The following is an 18445-nucleotide window of genomic DNA, read 5'->3' on the forward strand; positions in this document are numbered from 1 at the left end:
GGAATCATAAGCGTCACGCAGAGTTTTAATTTAAAACGTAGTTGCGTAAACGATTGAGGGGTGTAGAAAGTAGAGACCTGTTTAAATTCACACAATGAACTTTAAGCGAGCAGCCCTCATAACAGTCGCTGCACTTGTCTGTTAGTGTGCACGGCTAGGGTTCAAAACCCTGGAAAAAATGCGTGGCGCAATTCAAGAACTTTCCCTATTTCCCTAATCGAGCAAGCTCAAGGTTTTGCAAGAGAGCGTTCACCCGTGATGGATGGATTCGAGAACAGGGAATTGATGGGTGACGCTGCGAGTAGATCTATGACTTATTGATCTGTTCCTGATCTCAATGTTCCCTACATAAATTACCCGCCCGGTGTGATTGAGCGCCGGTTTCCTGTCGAACATCGCCGAGTCAAATCGCTTGTCAAGTAACTGCGTTGATTTTTTTAAACAAAATCTATAGATAGACGGGGATCCGACTGGTTTTTGGATTTCATAGTCGAGTCAGGAAGCTAGTATTTAAAATGTGGTAACGTGATTTTGTATCGATAGGATTTAATTTTATGCACATTGCATCTCAGTCAGTTTCAACATGTGATCTACCAAAAGGATCGACCTACTAGGCCGTGCTACCGAAAAGAGCAGTACAACGCCAACATTTTTAAAATGTAGTTTCCTCCAAAATTCGACTAATTCAATTTGAACGAACTGACTTATTTATATAAAAGAGCAAGACTCAACTCATTTGTTAAAAAAAATGGAAATGAAGGGACAACAGTAAAGGCTCAGAAATTGAAGTTAATCGAGGCAAAATAGCAGTGAGTGCACATTCTTCCGCGAAACAGAGCTGTCCTTACTGCTGTCTTGAGTAAAGTGGTGACCATTTCTGCCAGTTTTCAACCTCAAACTTTGTTTTTTGTGTATTCAGAAACCCGCCTACATCATTGCACCATCTCAAAGTTTACTTTGAGGTAGGCAAATACTCAACCCTAAAGTTTGCCGAGACCAAAATCGTAGAATTTTTCTATCGTATTTGTTTCTTTATTGCAATGGCAAATTATTGTCATCTTTTGTAAGGGGTTTTTCCCGTAGTTACACTTTGAATTTTCTGCGAGCTTCCTTTAAATTTTCCTTGTTATAATGTTAAATTGAGTCACAGTGCAAACCGTTTTTGGCCTCCTAAAGTACTGTTTAAGGAACGATCATGAATACTGTTTAGTGCTCTGCTCTCCCCAATTCTACGAGTCACCCCCAAAGAGGGAATGGAAATCGCCCCCTGCTCCTCTCAAAATGGTGGCGCCTCTGGATTAAGTTCTTACCTCCGCCTATGATGATTGACGAGCAACGCACTGGGCGGTCCATTCAACAAGACCCGGTTTGACAAACTTCCTCTGCTTGACATTCGTCATTCATCTCCCGGCAAAAACAATCGTTATTTCCTGTAATCAATCGTCGAGTCCATATCGCTGGGTACGCAACGCGCCGGAGTCTCAAAAGTATTTTGGTTGTTGTTGTTGAGAGTTTTTAGAGATTTTATATTGTTTCCAAGTCGATTGAATTATTCATCGCGCTCTTCGACTGTTATGTCGGCATTCTGGAAATATTTAAGCATTTGTCTCCGGGAGGATTTTAGCGAAAGTGAACATTACACAATACGCTGCGACTTGAACGCATAGTAAAGATTGTAAACACTCGTTGTCCACTCTCCTCTTTCCGTTTTCCTGTTTCCCTTTTTTATCCCCCCTTTCGCGACGAGTGTTTATTTTTAACCCGCGCTGAAAGTAAAATATGCAATCTTGCATTCGTTCGATACACACGGATCATGACGTAGCCGGGAGGGAATCATCTATTCACGAATTTACATCCGAGTCGTGGAAGTGCTTTACAATAAGCCTATATGTAACCCTGGCTTACGTAACACAACGAGCCCAGTCATGTGGATTTGCATGAGTTATGATCGGAGACAGCTAGATCTGAAGGAAGTATTTATTACAGGCTTTCCTCAAAATGCACCGGTCTCCCTTCTTCTCAGATCTAATAGATAGGGTCCAGTTAGCCCTCTTCTCCTCTCTGATCCCATGGAAAAACTAGGAGGAAGGGATGTAGGAATAGGTGGTGGTTCGAGCTGCGGCTGTCGAATAATTTTTTATTAAAATAGTTTGAATGGAGATGTCGCATGTGTGAGGAATTTGCGATTCGACTGTTGATTCTATTGTAAAAGTTCGCGAGAAACACGATGGTGCTTCTGGTTTTCTCTGATATCAACTTTCAAGCTCAAAAAAAGCTCTCAAGTTGAGGCCAAAATGGAGGGGATATCCCACGCTATCCTGAGAGTCCACCTCTACATCCAGACAAACTCTCCATGCAAAGATAGGGAGCAAATACATTGACAGGACTGCCACTTTATTTGGGGATTCTAAAGTTGAAAACACGGCATCACTGCTAAATGTATTTGCTCCCTATCTCTGCATGAAGAGTTTGTCTTGATGTAGAGATGGACTCTAAGAATAGCGTGGGATATCCCCTCCATTTTGGCCTCAACTTGAGAGCTTTTTTTGAGCTTGGGAGATGATTTCAGAGAAAACCAGTGGCACCATCGTGTTTCTCGTGAACTTTTTCGTAAGAACCACTAGTCAAATCGCAAATTCCTCACACATGCAACATCTCCATTATTTGTTTGTCATCCATGTTGCTATCGGGTGTATGCTTACGGATTTCTCAATGAAAAACATTGTTTCGATTGAATTCTATCTTTGTTGTTATAGAGCATGGGATGGGTATGTTGAGTGGAGTGAAAATGCACCCGTGAAATAACATTGTGCCCACAGCTCGCGTCAATCGTAAGATGGAGTGTGAATCAGTGTTAGTTGGGCCGCGTTCAGCAGAAAGGGACCAAGCCACATCAGCTAGTGCCACAGTAATCTGAGCCATTCAATTTTATACAAGGAAATGTTCGTGCGGATTTCCGTGAAACTTTTTAGGGATTTGTTTCGTACTCTGCAAAAAGTTCGCTGAAATTTGTAAAAAAAAAATTCGCCCAACCGTTTTCTTGTAAAAAATTAGACTGCCCTATTAAATTTGGTAATCGCCGATGTGGTTTGGTTCCTTTCTGCTTGACGCGGTCCAGTTTTCAGTAGTTCTATCCTGCTCTGCTCTCTACGGTGCGTTTTTAGTTAAATCTCTGCGGATTAAACTTCAAGTCAGTTTTCTTGAGTTAAAAAAGCGTCGTTTTCCTATCGTTAAGTTTAAGTTAGAAAACCGATACCAAACCAGCGTTTCCTTGACTCTAAGAAACTGACTTTAAGTTAAATCCGTACGGATTGAACTCAAAGGAACCAAATTTTGTCGACAAGAAACGACGCTTTAAGTCAATATACCATCTCAAGAAAAACAATTTTCCGGTGCGTCGACGTCACCAGTCTCGCTCAGTTCTGATTTGTCTCGTCCCAATAAAAAATAGTTAGTTGGTGTAGTTTTTTTCTTGCACTTCGCCAATTTGGTAAAAAACGCACCAAATTCAATTGGCAATCGTCTATTTGGCATATTCTCAAATACGGTTTTGAAAATTCTACCTCCCAACAGTCGGTCTCTCGCACTGGAAAAAAAAACACATTGAATCTAGAGTCCAGACTCTTGAAAACATTGACAAGAAAATGGACTCTTGATTCAATCAGATTTAAGCTTAGATCAAAAGGAAATCCGCTCAAATTAAGAGGCTAGGTTCTTCATTTAAGCTTTTTGATTGAATCTAGAGTATTTTTTCTTGTCAATGTTTTTAAGATTCTGGACTCTCCAATGTGTTTTTTTTTCCAGTGCGACGAATTTTTCGTCAGGTTCAAGTTTCAAGTTGAGTTTTCTTCAGGGAAAAAAGAAGGAAAAAACCTTCAGCGAAATCGGTCGGAACTCGAAGAAAAAAGCACGACTACCACTGTTTATTTATACGGATTAATGAAAAACCAGTTTCACTCCGGTCTCAAACTCTCAGTTTTAGTTTAGCCGAGGCCGTTGCTCGAGCAAGTTAAGTTTATCGTGCGTTTAAGTTCCTGCCCGAATACCGCGCGCGCGCGCAGACAATCCCGCTAAAACTGAACTTCCAGCGTGCCCGTTTATTGTGCGTTCAGGATATTTATTTGTGATTTCTAATGTTATTCTTCCCAGAATGGTGAGTCTTCTCCACATTGCAATTCTTAATCTTCATAATTCTTCTTCATTATATTCCATCCTCAATGAATAATACTGAGCCCAGTGAGAGGTTGGCGACAGGGGGTGTTAAATGAGATAAGAGATTGTCAACTCCCTGATGACCTGTGGGAAGACCGAGCTTTGTGGCGATTAGGCGTCGCACAGCGCCAAAGAGCGCTATAAAAGCGACTCATATATATATATGAATAATACTGAAATTGCAATGAAGAGTCCAGGGCGCCTAGCTATTTCAAGCGATAGTAAGGGGGAGGCGCACAAGTAGATAAGGGAGGGGAAGGGAAGCAAAACCTAAAAAAAACTACAAAACTGTATTATAATTTGTCGTTTTCCTGACGAAAGAATGGAACTATATTTCAACGTTTTCAAATTGACTCAAACAATTTAAACAAAAGCAATATCTGCCCAATCTTTTTTAGATTTTTGCCTGTGATCAGAAGATAAATTAGTTAATTTTTTTCAAAATTCAATAAGAAATGTCCGATAGTTTTCGGGTAAAGTGCCATTTGCGGGTGGAAATTTCGCGGCGTTGTAATACAATTCCGTTCTATAGTTCGAAAAACGGCAAATTGACTGGAATTGCTTAAAACAAAAGAGGAAGGTCAAGGCCACGTTAGGGAAAACTTGGAATTAGAGAAGTCTGGTAAAAATTGGTCGAGGAAAACCGGCGAAAAGTATGAAAAATGAGGAAAATGACCCAAATGTCAGGGGAAAAAATTTGCCTTTACCGAAATTCTAAGTAACTTTTATCAACAAATTGTTTACGCATCGCATCACGTGATATTTAACTTGTCCTCCTAATATAGTTTTTTTATTCCTTCGTGTTGTCTCCTAAATCAGGAAATTTTCGTAAACTTTGTCAAGGAAACCCTGGAAAAGTCAGGGGACGCGAAAGTGCTCCCCCAAACTATACGTCAAGGGGGAGATAATAGCAAAGAGCATTGAATTTTTTCGGTTGATGGTAGGGTCGCGTTAGGTCTCTATGTTCTCATTTCGGGGGTGTATTGCTACTGAGCAACACGTCGTCGAATTTTCCTGGGGAAAGCTAAGGTATAAGCAGTGCCGTGGCGTGGTTTGCGATTAATCGATTGATCTGTCATTTGAACCTATGGAAAAGGATCGATGAACTGGGAGTTCGCAGCGAACTCCTTAATAATCGATTCTTTACCACAGCTTTAAATAGAGAAATATCGATAATCATTCACGCTTCGCTACTGGTCATAAGCGAGGGGGCCACCCCCGCGGGGCCACCTCCTACGTTTGCGACTATTGCCCCCTGGCTACCAAAAGTGTCAATCCTAATAACACTTTAAAGCCATCGAAAAAGTTTCTATTTGACGAGGAACTTCCGCTAAACAGGCGCTGTAAAAACGTGACGTCAGTGATGAGCTCCACTACAAGGCATTCCATGTATCTATGACTTAAACATGTGTGACGGCACAGTTAGATAATTCTACTAGACGAAACACGTAGACGCGGAATAGATCCACGTAAACATATCCAAAACATGTGAGTCGTTAGGTAATCATTGAAATATCTTTTCGGAATCGTTGAAATGTCTTCGCGGAAATCGCGGAAGTGAAAGCACCCTCGTAACTCGTTCGCATTTTTCTCCAAAGATACCCTCTGTTCCCTCTGACAATGGGCTTATTCACAATATGCGAAGCAATTTCGGAAACCCTTTTCTACTGTACTGTGTGGGCAATTGAGCATTGAAAAGAAGTTGGTGTTGCGCACAAAAAAACTGCTGCTCTGAACCAGTCAATGTAGCCGGTACTGCACCCACTAAATTAGTCGGTACTAAACACCAGTGAAGATGTGCAAAATACCAGTTTGAGAGATGTAAAATGTACAGTACCAACTAAGCCAGTTGCCTCAAAATCAGCAGATTTTTTATGTACAGTACCTACTCTTTTTTTCTGTGTGTGCACGTATTTTTTAATCTAAATTATATGCTAGTTATCCAAGAATTGAGTTCCACAAAATTATATCACGGTATGTTATGTTATGGTTTTTTTTTTTTTTTTTTTTTTTTTTTTTTTTTTGACTTTTAAAATGTACTTTCACACTGGAAGAGAGAGGAATGACACTGTTCATACAATCTGACATCGTATTTGAAGGTAAACGCGCGTTGCTCATGCAAATCGTTGCACAAAATCTGATTTTCTCTCCAATCTAATCTTGATAAATGCCAAACCAGTTTACCACACATTGAAGCTGAGAATATGATGATTAAAATAAATTGACTCTTTTTTCTCTCGGCATTCTTTGCTTTCGAGGACGAAATTGGCAAAGCCCTTGTTGCACCGAAAGGTGGGAATGGGCACGCGAAGACTGCAGGTGTTTTCAGAAAATGTTGAGTTTTCTCACGGATCCTCCAATGGATTTTCAAAATCTCGGGCTTGTTTTAAAGCTACGAGTAAGCCTGATGATACGTCTGCTCATACCAATTTGTCTTTAGAAGGACGGAAAGTATAAAGTAGGGAAACTTAATTTTTGGATGAACCTTTGTAGTTCAGTCGGAAGTACGATCTAACACGATTCAATACATTCCACCAAATATTTCTGAGAGCGTGGTCAGATACACGAATGGGGCATTTGAAATACTTGACGTGAGCACTGAAGCATCAAGAATCTGCAGGTTGGGCGTAGGATGGATTTTAGAAAGAACACTGTCAAAAGGAATTATTGTATCAACTGAAACAGTTGTGAACAACTGTGTTAAAAACAACATTTCTTTTGATAAGATTGTTTCATGACGTGATGTTTGTCGTCATTTTTTTCGTTAAGATCTGCGGACCTTCATTTGCTTTGGGATTTTGGCAATTTTAGTATGATGCAGCTGTTTTATCACTGTAGGAGTCTCTACCAAAAAATAACATTAAGTGTACTCATTATATGTTGTGTATTATTATAGCTTCTACGGAACTCCCCATACTCTATCATGGATGAAATGAAATGTATTACAGCTAGTATTCACTGCATCAAATAAAGCTAATGCATTACTGTAGTATTTGAGATTAAATGCATTTCCCTTCACTGGTACAATTTTCCAGTTCAAGTTTTTTTTTTCTTTCTTCCTTTCTTTCATAACTGGATGACATTTACTAAAATCAGCCCAGTTAGATCTAACGTTGTCTAATTTCTTGCAGTGCTTTATTTTTTCAATAAATAACTAATTGTAAGCTGCTGCCTTGAAGTTTTTTTTGGGTGTATACAGATTCTGTACTCCTTACAAACAAGTAAAACTGTATGAAGAGTTTCACAGCACCATCTATCTTAATTTTAAGTAATAATTATATTAAAAGAAATTAGGCAACTCAAAATGCAGTTCTGTGGATTTCGGTTAGAGCAGTGCAATTTATTTTTTTTTCGTCTTGTCATGCGGAAAATGATCTCGTATTTTATTGCATGCTGCGTGTATATATTCATCACGTAAGAGGGATTTAATAACCTTTTATCCCCGTTTGCCCTTTTACTTGTTTTTATTTATAACCAGTTTTTTGTATTGGGTTTTCCTCCTTTCTATTAGAAAATAATCCACCGGGGGGGGGGGGGGGAAGGAAATATTAATCGACGATTTTGTCAACACGTCGCTTCCTGGACGAAAGAACGTAACTTCATTCCGTGGTTGCCAAACTGACCTAGAAAATTCGATTTTTTACCAGAGTGCACCTGTGCATTTTTTGTCGAAGATTTTTTTTAGATTTTTGCGTGAGACCGGATGAAAAATTAGTAACATTTTTAGTCAGAAATGCCCAAAATACTCCATAGTCAAGATTGCAGTTTGCGAGAGGAAATTTGGCAACATTGAAATGTAGTTGCGTTCTTTCGTGGGGAAAACACGAATACATTCCGCAGGCGTAGAGTACTACAGCGGAGCCCAAAACACAAGCCTGTCAAAATGTTCTCAAATCCGAAGGTTCTAACCGTAGTCGATGAAAAATTAATGAAGGTTTATAAATTACCATGATCTATCCTCTGTTTTGAAATGAAGCGGAAGTCTTGTAAGCCTACAAATAAACAGAAACTAAGCCCGCTGTAGCCGTGAGATGCTTTTTAGACGGAATAATCATTTAATCGGTGCTGATATAGTCAGTGTCGTCCGTAATGACGTCAGCCCTCCTCGCGAGATGTTGCAAAGGGATACAAAATATTCACGCAACTCTCATGGCAAAAGTAACCTCCTCCTCCCAAGTGTCATAAGTTGGCGTGCGTTTATCAGTTTTCATAGTAACTAGAATTTTTTTATGTGGGGAATGCGTCACATGGAAAGTTCGGACGACTCTTCAAGACGCAAATGAAGTGTATCAAATTGCGGAAGAATCAAGTGCGTGGATCTGTTTGCAGCGGCAAACTTTTTATTACCACGATGTTGCAGTTTCCGCGGTTTCCCCTCTTATTTTCTTTCCTTTCCATTTCTTTTTTGAGCAGAAAACGGAGACAATATATAGAAAAAAAAAAAAAAAAAAAAAAAAAAAAAAACTTCTAAGACTGGCTGTCCGCCTGGACTAACCTTTTTGATAGTGAGAGTATCACCTAAAGTCGTTGAAATATGACTCAATTCAAAATTGTAAATTTAATCCCAAAAATCGCTAATGTAATATTTAAAGTCACAATTTAATGCAGTGGCGTGGCGTGAATTGCGATGGATCGATTGTTCTGCCATTTGAACCAATGGTAAAGAAGCGATTATTAAGGTGTTCGCTGCGAACACCCTGTTTATCGATCCTTTTCTATAGGTTTAAATGGCATAACAATCGATATATCGCAAAGCACGCCACGCCACTGATTTAATGGTAAGTGGAAAAAATCAAACGGGTGATCAGGAGGGCAATCCGAAAAAATTGACAGCGAGTTGTCCTTTCCTCCTGGTTTTTTTTCTTAAAAAAAAACCAACCCAGTCGAATCACGTAGCAGTACTTTATTTTTCGTTGCAAGGCAGACATCGCCCACAAAAAGTTGAATATGCCACCCCTCAACAGCCGTGCTCGAAAAGTTGCTGCACAGTCGGGACCCCATCAATATCACTTTTTTGCAAACTTTCCCCTTCAGTTTTTCTCCTATTCTCATTAAAAAAGCAAAATATTTACAATCAATACAGGTTATTTCAAAGAATAGGGCAGGTATTTAGGGTGGATAATAAAATTTTACACCACGTTAATGCAAGTTTTAAACGATAACTCATACGACCTCTCTTTATTTTTATTCCCTGGTTAAAATTCTTTTGAGATAACGTCAGTGAACTGTTCGGGCTTCTACGGGTGCCATCCAGTTTTTCATTTTTATGTCTCAATTATATCGACAAATGTTTTCGTCTCTCCATAAATATTCTGATATATTAATTAATTATTTTTGGTTCCACGAATATAGGACACTTAGGGAGAGGAAAATCTTTTTTGTACTTAATGACAGTCGAAACTTTTGAGTGAATCGAGGAATCGCTCTATTCATTAGCGGTGCAGTCGGCCTTCAAGGTCCGGTCTCGGCGCAGAGTGTCAGGGGGATCTCGGCTATAAATTAATATCTGCCCGAAACCGAAAAGTGGGCAGAAAATATGCTGCTGAGTAGATAAACTAATAAAGGAGGTATTTATCTCGAAACCGAAGGTTGCCAGGAATTTAGGCTGGTTCTTGAATTTTGATGAATTCCATAGATGTTTTATTCATTCCCCTCTCGCTTTTTTTTCATTCAGCCGTACGCGCGAACTTTGTTGATATTTAACTGACAGTGCAAAATGTCGTACCTTATTTAGCGCCAGGGGAAATAAATGCATTTTTGCAGTTTTTTATTATTTGTTGTAAATCTTCCTCTCTCTTTTTTATTTTATTTTATTCGATGGGAGGCAGGCGAGGGTGATTGACCACCGCTGCAATTCTTACGAGGGCTGATTTTTTGCACACCATTTCTTTCGCAGTGAGAGGAAACAACATATGGTCTTTTTGTTGTCGCCAAGATTTTTCGAATAAATTAATATTTTCCAGAGGTCTTCTGATTTTGTTGTATTCTTTTTTTTTTTGTTTTTTTTGTTTTTTTATTTGCACTTAATTTAAGTGGACGTGAAGCTTTCAAGAAAAATGCGTATTCATTACCGCACCAATGTCGGATACTTACTATCGGAGAAATTTCCGTGAAACTCAAGTATTGATAGTGGATGAATGCCGAATAGGCATGCTTTCCTCTCGCTTTATTTCCTGTCTTTCATCTTCATCCAGTTCAGTTCAGACCACTCAGGATGAATGACCTCCAGGATCAACGTTTTCTTAAATTGCATCTACCTTTAAGCGGGTTTGAAGTAATAAAAAATTGTGCCTTCGCTCATAACAGAGGTTTTTTTTCGTGAGGATGGTCAGGAAATCCATACGCATTATACAATGTTAATAGGAAATTCGCAAGTTCAATAAAAAGATAAAAAATAAACAAAAATTAAGTGGGAACTTGAGAAAATAAACAAAAATCAAGTGGAACTTAGAAAATAAACAAAATCGATTCTTCTTTTTTGAAGAAATTCCCTCTTAAAATTCTCGGTCCGACCAGTATACTTTTGGATACAAAATCAGGATAATACTACAAATCTTTTTAATAGAAAGTCTTTAATTTTCCTCAAAACATTGAGATACTTTTGAGCCGAAAAACCTTTACTAATGAGGCAGTGCGCCACTTGTACTTCTACTTAACACGAAACTCTTATCATTGTTTGTGTTTTGACTGTTTATGTCTAACCACTCGTCTCATTTTTTGTGTATCAAATTGCGCGTAGTCATCAACAGTTCATTGATTCGCCGAAAAAGCACCGTCCTAACCACTAAAATCATCAATTAGAATACATCAGCTATCAGCTTCCCTTCATTCAAATTAGAAAAGTTGTTGCGATTAACTTTTGCGTCAAGTAAATAACGGATTACGTCGGTGATGTAACTTTAAAAAGTTCGATAGCTAAAATTATGCAATGCAGATATGCTAGCCGATAGAACTCGCATCTTTATCTTAACAACGAATGAACCGTGGGTCTTCTTGTCTTTTCCCCCATCAGCGTCTATTGACGTAGATCTTAACTTTTTATTTTTTCATATCGTCATCTATTTCGTCTTAAAAAGAGATAAAAGATTCTGAACATTGAAAAGTAGCCTTTAATTCGCTGATTGATTGTTGTATTGTTTTGATTTTCGCCAATCTCTTTCTAATCAGAATCTGCTCCAACGCGTGTGCGTTGTTATGCGATACAAGTGATTAGTTCACGTTACTGTTTTGCTTGTTGTATACAACTAAATAACCACACGTGTCAATAATTTTTCTTCGTGGTGGGAAATTGATCACTCAATTTTTGTGCTTCACTAACGAACGTTACAGAAGTTATTTCGAATGCTTTTCCGTAGTTTGCTTTATCTAAAGACATTGAAATGTCCACCACATTTTGATACATACTGCTCTGCTTCTGTATTCCTCTTCATTCTTTTTATTAACATCCTTTTCCTTTTCTTAAATTATTAATATTACCTGAAGCTTCTCCCCTCATTTCAGTGAATTTTCTTCATTTCAATTTGATGGTAGTTTTCTTGAGCCTCAAATTGTTAAAACATCAGTAATTACTGTCGAGGATTTAAGTGACTTCATCATCTCAAGATCTAAACCGCGCACAAGGTTTTGCAGTTCTACTGCTTGTTATGGAACGTAGATAAAAGACTACCTTTAGAATTCCTTACCCTATGAGATATTTGACTAAATTCGTCTAGTTTTTTATTTTGATTAATTTTTTTAAAAAATTTTTCATCTTTGTTTTTTTATTATTTGTTTTTCCAGCATTTTTTTTTAAAACGATGATAATCCCTAACATGAAGGCCGATTTATCATGTTTTCGTATAAAATTTCTTCCAGCAGTTCACAACCAAATCTGAATACTTCTTGATAATTCTTTACGAACGTGTTTAAATAGGTGGTTTCAAAAAGTCAAATAAATGGAAAGAATCGCTAAATTTGGAACTTTTTTAGACAGTCTAAATGACTGTAAGTTTTCCTCCTTCACTTAAACGATCATATAAGTGTTAGAAAACGTGTAGCATGAACGTCCCTCCTTTGCCCTCCCCCCACAATTTTCTCAGTTTTCCGTCGTAGAAGTCAGCCAAATGTCACTGACAATGAGTGAACAGAATTTGCCTATCAACAGAGAGCAGAACCATGAGACGAATGATTCCTATTCGAACATTTTTAGTTTAAAAAAATACGAGTTGCACATCTGCCCATCCTTTTCTCTCAAAACGAAAGAAAGCTAGAATTAACTTTAAATTAATTTTAATCTATCACACGTGGTTAGTTCAGGTTTTACTCGATCAGTAGCCTCCGTGCCGATTCTTGTTGCAGAAGCTAGTATTGATGGATGATTTTAATTCATGACGAGTTTATTTGGACCATTTATTTTAAAAAGGGCCCAAGTTGTGAAAACTCATCAGCATTGTGGAAGTCGTGATAGATAAGGGGAAGCAATGCACAAGAGTGTTTGTTGCTTGGGTCCTTTTAAAAACGAACGATTCATTTGAGGAGCATGCTGGGAGAGGGCTGTGTCAGGAGATAACCTCTCATATAATAAGTGACTATCGGTGGCTTGCGTTTCCCTAGGTGGTGGTAATTTTTGCTTATTATCAGCTCATGGATAATCGTCTCTCCAGATTTGTATAGAATCCACACCTCGCTTACTTACTGCAAAATTCAGAAATAATTTGCCGATGCCTGTTATAATAAATAATATTTCGGAAGCGGCATCTAACACCGTTCTGAACAGTGTCTTAAACAGCCCTGCGGTTTTTTTGTATAAATTGTGGTAGTATCCCAATAAATTAGGTTACTAACTCAAGCACTGGGAAAAAAACACATTGGATCTAGAGTCCAGACTCTTGAAAACATTGACAAGAAAAAGGACTCTTTATTCAATCAGATTTAAGCTTAAATCAAAAGGAAATCCGCTCAAATTAAGAGGCTTGGCTCTTGATTTAAGCTTAAATCTGATTGAATCAAGAGTATTCTTTCTTATCGATGTTTTTAAGAGTCTGGGCTCTAGATCCAATGTGTTTTTTTTTTTTTTTTTCCAGTGAGTGTTACGGTAATACGGCAAAATGAATTGGAAATGCTCGTATCTTCCAACAAATTGGGGTAGCACACAACATTATGACATATCCCCTAACACTTTTGTCCGAGAAGTTTAAGTAGACACCTTGTTTTCGGCGGAATTTCACATACCGTTTTCCAAAATTTTTGTTTTGTTTCGAAGTTGGACACTACTTTTTTCAAAATTAGGACCCTTAAGTGTTTTGCACCCAGAATAACTATGATTTAAGTTGAAGTTGTCACTTTTAAGATGCGCAATGGACTCATGATTTGTTTTGCTTTGTGTGTGTTTCAGGTCTCAATGATGTCAGAGGGCCCTCCAGTGGCAACGGCGGTGGGAGCGACAAATGTGAGTGAGATGGTGATAATCAAGAAGGAGATCGACGGCTCCGGCCGGGCGAGGGCGGGGGGCCTCGATTGCTCACCCCCGGACAACTCCACGGCACTCCAGTACTCTCCCACCACTACTTCCGGGTTTCATCTTCACACCGAAGACGTGAGCCTTTTCCTCCTTTTTTACCCCTGAAATTTTCGAAATCTTCCTCCAACCAAAACCGAAAGTCCGCCGCACAGTAGATCGAGTCAACGGGAGAGTTCGGACAAAATTTGGAAACTTTAAACGCTTGTAACTCCGTTTATATACAACTTTGAGATTCTAAAAGTGGTTCCATTCATTTCCTCGTGAAATTTTCCTTTCGAGGCACCCGTAAAAAATGGAGATGTTGCATGTGTGAGGAATTAGCGATCTGACTGTTGATTCTTATGCATAAGTTCGCGAGAAACACGATGGTGCCACTGGTTTTCTCTGAAATCAACTCCCAAGCTCAAAAAAAGCTCTCAAGTTGAGGCCAAAATGGAGGGGATATCCCACGCTATCCTGAGAGTCCACCTCTACATCAAGACAAACTCTCCATGCAAAGATACGGAGCAAATACATTGACAGGGCTGCCACTTTATTTGGGGACTCTAAAGCTGAAAACACGGCATCACTGCTAATGTATTTGCTCCCTATCTTTGCATGGAGAGTTCGTCTTGATGTAGAGGTGGACTCTCGAGATAGCGTGGGATATCCCCTCCATTTTGGCCTCAACTTGAGAGCTTTTTTTGAGCTTGGGAGATGATTTCAGAGAAAACCAGTGACCATATTGTGTTTTTCGCGAACTTTTACATAAGAATCAACAGTCAAATCGCAAATTCCTCACACATGCAACATCTCCCATTAGTGAGATCTGACATGAAATTCCAACAAAACTGCGTATTTTGATGTCTCATTCGTCACATTCCAATTTTTTGCACGATCAAGCTCTCTTCCTATTGATTATTTTAAAACTTCGGCTTAGTTCTCTAAGTGTATCGCACGATATGGGCAGTAATGGTAGTATTCGGCGTCTGCAGTTGAGTCTTATCGTTTGTACCGCAAAATAACCAATTTTTCGATGCATTATCTGTAATTTAATTGCGAGGAAACAAACAGCCAAGTTTATAAAAGTTCAATCAGAGCAAATGAATTGAAAAATTATCGATTCCGCGACATTTTTGGAGGAAAGAAGGAAGAGACCTAAATTCGGATATTAAATACTATCCTCGTGATGATATATAAATGAAAAATTCATCCTATAGAATTTTTTTTTTAAAACCTCTAAATTTTAGGGCCAAAAAAGCCTTCATGACACATGACCTTTCATTTTAAATACCTCATCTTTTGAATCTAGTATTTATACTGAAATGAATAGTTCCTAGACGTCCAACCACCCAAGGAACACAGGTCGCACTAATAGTAATTCACCGCTATCGCTCGGTAAAATCTGCACTAATGCATTAGAGCGTTGTATATGTTGCCTATCTACTGATTGAAGGGGCTCTTCTTATCGAAATGTGATGCAGTGAAATTGAAATAAGCTACAATTTTTATTTGCATCGCAAATTGCCTATCTTTCTGATACGCAGAACTTATTTCTACTATCGTTTGAAATCGGAATGTGCTCGGCAAATTATATAAAAATAATGCACTTTAATAGAAAAATGGAGACCTTATTTTGATGCTTTCTCAGCATTGTCCCACTTTTGCTGGGTTAAAAACGTCTTATGGACCAAGAAATGTATTACATGAAGCCATAGTCTCTATGAATAGCATTTAATATTTTTCTTTCGTTAACAAGTGGTAAATCTCGGCTTTATTAGACTTTTCAAGACAAATTGTAGTATTTAATGAATGTTTATAAAAATCTCAAGCGTATAATTTACGCAAAATAGTGAGATGTTTCTTTTGAATTTTCAAAACTTCATCCAACTTGATCAGTTGTGTTTGGGAAATAATTGTTTTGTGTTGTTGGAAACCTTTAAATTTTAAAGAATATAGGTCTGATAAAACCAGACTGGAAAAGCCGTAGGAAACTGAACTGCTGTGGGTGACATCATAACTGTGTTGTTACAAAAAGCGAGGGGTGTTATCTCGGTTGATGTGCAAAATTGATGTTTGGACTGATCAAACTGTCTTTTGGGAATCTAAAATTTTCAACCATCAAAACTCAGTTTTATTCGTAGCACAACTGATTCATCGTTTAAAATCTTGGCTTCTTGGCCAAGATGTGCATTGTAGATCAGGGATGCAAAGGCGTGCTGAATGATTAGTCTTGGCTATCACAAACTTTACCTGCTAAACTATTCATCACAGGATGTCCAGTTTTATCAGGATGCCTCCTATATTTCAAATCTTAAGTTGCAGCGGAAAGTGTTTCTAAGAATATTTGTCTTCATTTTAGAAATTATTCATGATCTTGACTCATTAATTTTAATTTTTATGTTTTCCATTTTCTACATGAAATTAAAGTTAAAAATTGAAATTATGAAAATCATTCTTTTCTGTTTGTGAACTCACCGAGAAGATCATGCTATACCTAGTGTTTTATGCTCATGCCGTAAAAAGTATTACATGAGTAGATATTTTGAGATATTGTAATTCAAAGTCAGCAATATAGTTTCTTATCATTGTGAAACTTGCATTGTTTTACTCGAATTATATCCATTAATCGCAGCCGAATATTTGTTTCAGACAAAGTATTCCGAAGAACACTATGGGGCACCATCTCCGGGCAGTCCAGATCATCAGTATTGTTCCAGCACAACACAGTCTTTGGGAGATCCTCTTCTTGATACTATAGACGTGAGTATTATCCTGAACTCTTATTTTATTTTCAAAATGTTTCCCTATAAGAGACAAAGATAATGGTTTTTAGATTTCTGGAAGAATGTGAGCAGGGAGGGCCTGACTTACCTTAGAATTTTAGTACATCCATTTTGCCTCCAAAAATTAAAAAGTAAGATGGGTAAAAGGAAGGAGATCAAGGACACCAAAAGAACTGCAAAATTCCTACTTAGGAAAATGCAAAGGTTGTCATCAGGAACAATTTAGTTTGTATCGTATCCTCTTTGTGTGGGAAGCTCCCCCACATCATTAGACAAACGTTTCAGGGATGTTTTCTTTGTCCAAAAATGTTAAAAATTTCGAAGTCGGGTGACTGTCGTGTCGTTTGAATGTCACTCGTACATATATTTCATACTTTTCATTCTTCATTTATCAGATTCTGAGAAACAGGCAATGTCTCTTGTTGTCTCTTTGTACTGATTCCTTGGAGCCTGTTTTGTGAGTCAAATTTTTACCCTGGCTCTGCTCATATCTCAACCCTCCACAAGGCAACTCCAATAGATTTGACACCATGTCTGTCTCTCTCTCATTTCTGCTCTTGAAATCTAAATATCTAATCCCTGATTCATATAAGATTTCTAAAATAGAATAACAACAGCCTAGACACGTCCAGCAATCAATCTCCGATTGATCTGCCATTGAATACTGTTTTTTAATGTTTCCAGTGATGCTCTTTTGTTTTGTCGCTAATAATTTGAGATTAAAAACTGCCCAGCTTATGCTTCTAAACCCTTTGCATGTGCAAGAGAAGATTCATCCATTTAATTTATTCCTCAATTTGGAAATTTCCCAGTTGACGAGAGATTCAATCAAATACCTAATTGGTGTATTCCAATCATGAGGAAGTTGTCCAGCTATATGTATCACCAGAGTTAGGTTTTCTTTATTTTGATTTGTTGATATGGCCTTACCTACCAGCAATCCCCTCATTCAGCAAAGTGAAGCAAAAACCATACATACAAAAAGAGTCGCCTCTACAGCGCTCTCTGGTGCTCTGCGACTCCTAACCGCCACAGACCCCTATCATTCCATAGCCATTCTGAAAAGTGGCATTTCCTCATTTTTTGTAAAACCCTCCGTCACCATCCTTTCACTGGGTTTCGCCTTCATTTCTTCTCAGGAGGAACCCAATCAAACATCATTTTTGGCAGCCAGTCTTCCGTCATTCTGCTCACATGACCATAACAGACTAGCTGTTAGGTTATGACGTTGAATAATTAACAAAGAAAAACAGAAAAACCATTGGGTGACTAAGTCTGAATGGAAGGGTTGACTAGGAAGATGAATACTTTGTGAAAATGTAGAAAATCTATGATGATAATCAGAAGGTATGATTCCAGAAATCTCCCAATTTGTTTCATTTCACGAAGAAAATTTTGAATGAATTAAGAAGTTGTCCGTAGTTAAGGTTTATTAAGAATGTAAGTAAAAATAAATGAGTAACCCTGAATGAATAGGAAAGTTAATATCCGATTCTGCAATTCTGTGATGTTCTCATTGATTTCCAACCAGACAACAGCTGAAGATTTCCTTCTTGTCCTTTTTTTTGTATTACCTGCGCATAAGTTGAAAGTAAAATCGTGAGTCCCAGTTCTTGTTTAGATGCATTTTCATTCCGGTAACACTCCGAATGGGAAAACAAATACCAAATAGAATAGGAGGACATCATCTCCTATAATATATGTGATAAATATTCTGGACATAGATCCTGAGATTATGAAACGGTTTCGTCACATGTTTTGTCACACTTTTTCTGAATAACATTTTGAATCGGAATAGTTACGAGGCTGGGATGCTGGTCATTGCCCCATGATCCATTTTCCTTGTTCTTCCAACTCTATGGGTAGCTTTGAGTCAGTCTGGCTTTGTCCATTCACTAGTGCTCACGTCAATCGGGTCCTGATTTTCATCATAATTTCTCGTCACGCAAATTGCCTAGCCTCCTCCCTT

The 18445-nt window shown here is 38.2% G+C and overlaps 1 protein-coding gene across 8 annotated transcripts in view; it reads left to right on the forward strand.

Annotated features, from left to right (window-relative positions):
• The window catches only part of ERR (estrogen-related receptor), a 68519-nt gene that overhangs the window by 32217 nt on the left and 17857 nt on the right, over nucleotides 1-18445 (forward strand). For 7 of the 8 annotated variants that reach the window (XM_019058273.2, XM_019058264.2, XM_019058282.2 and 4 more), the window contains 2 exons: nucleotides 13586-13786; nucleotides 16343-16453. In XM_019058273.2, the coding sequence (XP_018913818.1) occupies nucleotides 13586-13786; nucleotides 16343-16453 (312 nt within the window). Of the gene's footprint in view, nucleotides 1-4134; nucleotides 4154-13585; nucleotides 13787-16342; nucleotides 16454-18445 lie in introns of those variants that run through there. The other variant, XM_019058327.2, reaches the window with a different exon arrangement.

The sequence above is a fragment of the Bemisia tabaci genome, chromosome 6 (genome assembly GCF_918797505.1).
Source record: "Bemisia tabaci chromosome 6, PGI_BMITA_v3".
Classification (NCBI taxonomy): domain Eukaryota; kingdom Metazoa; phylum Arthropoda; class Insecta; order Hemiptera; family Aleyrodidae; genus Bemisia; species Bemisia tabaci.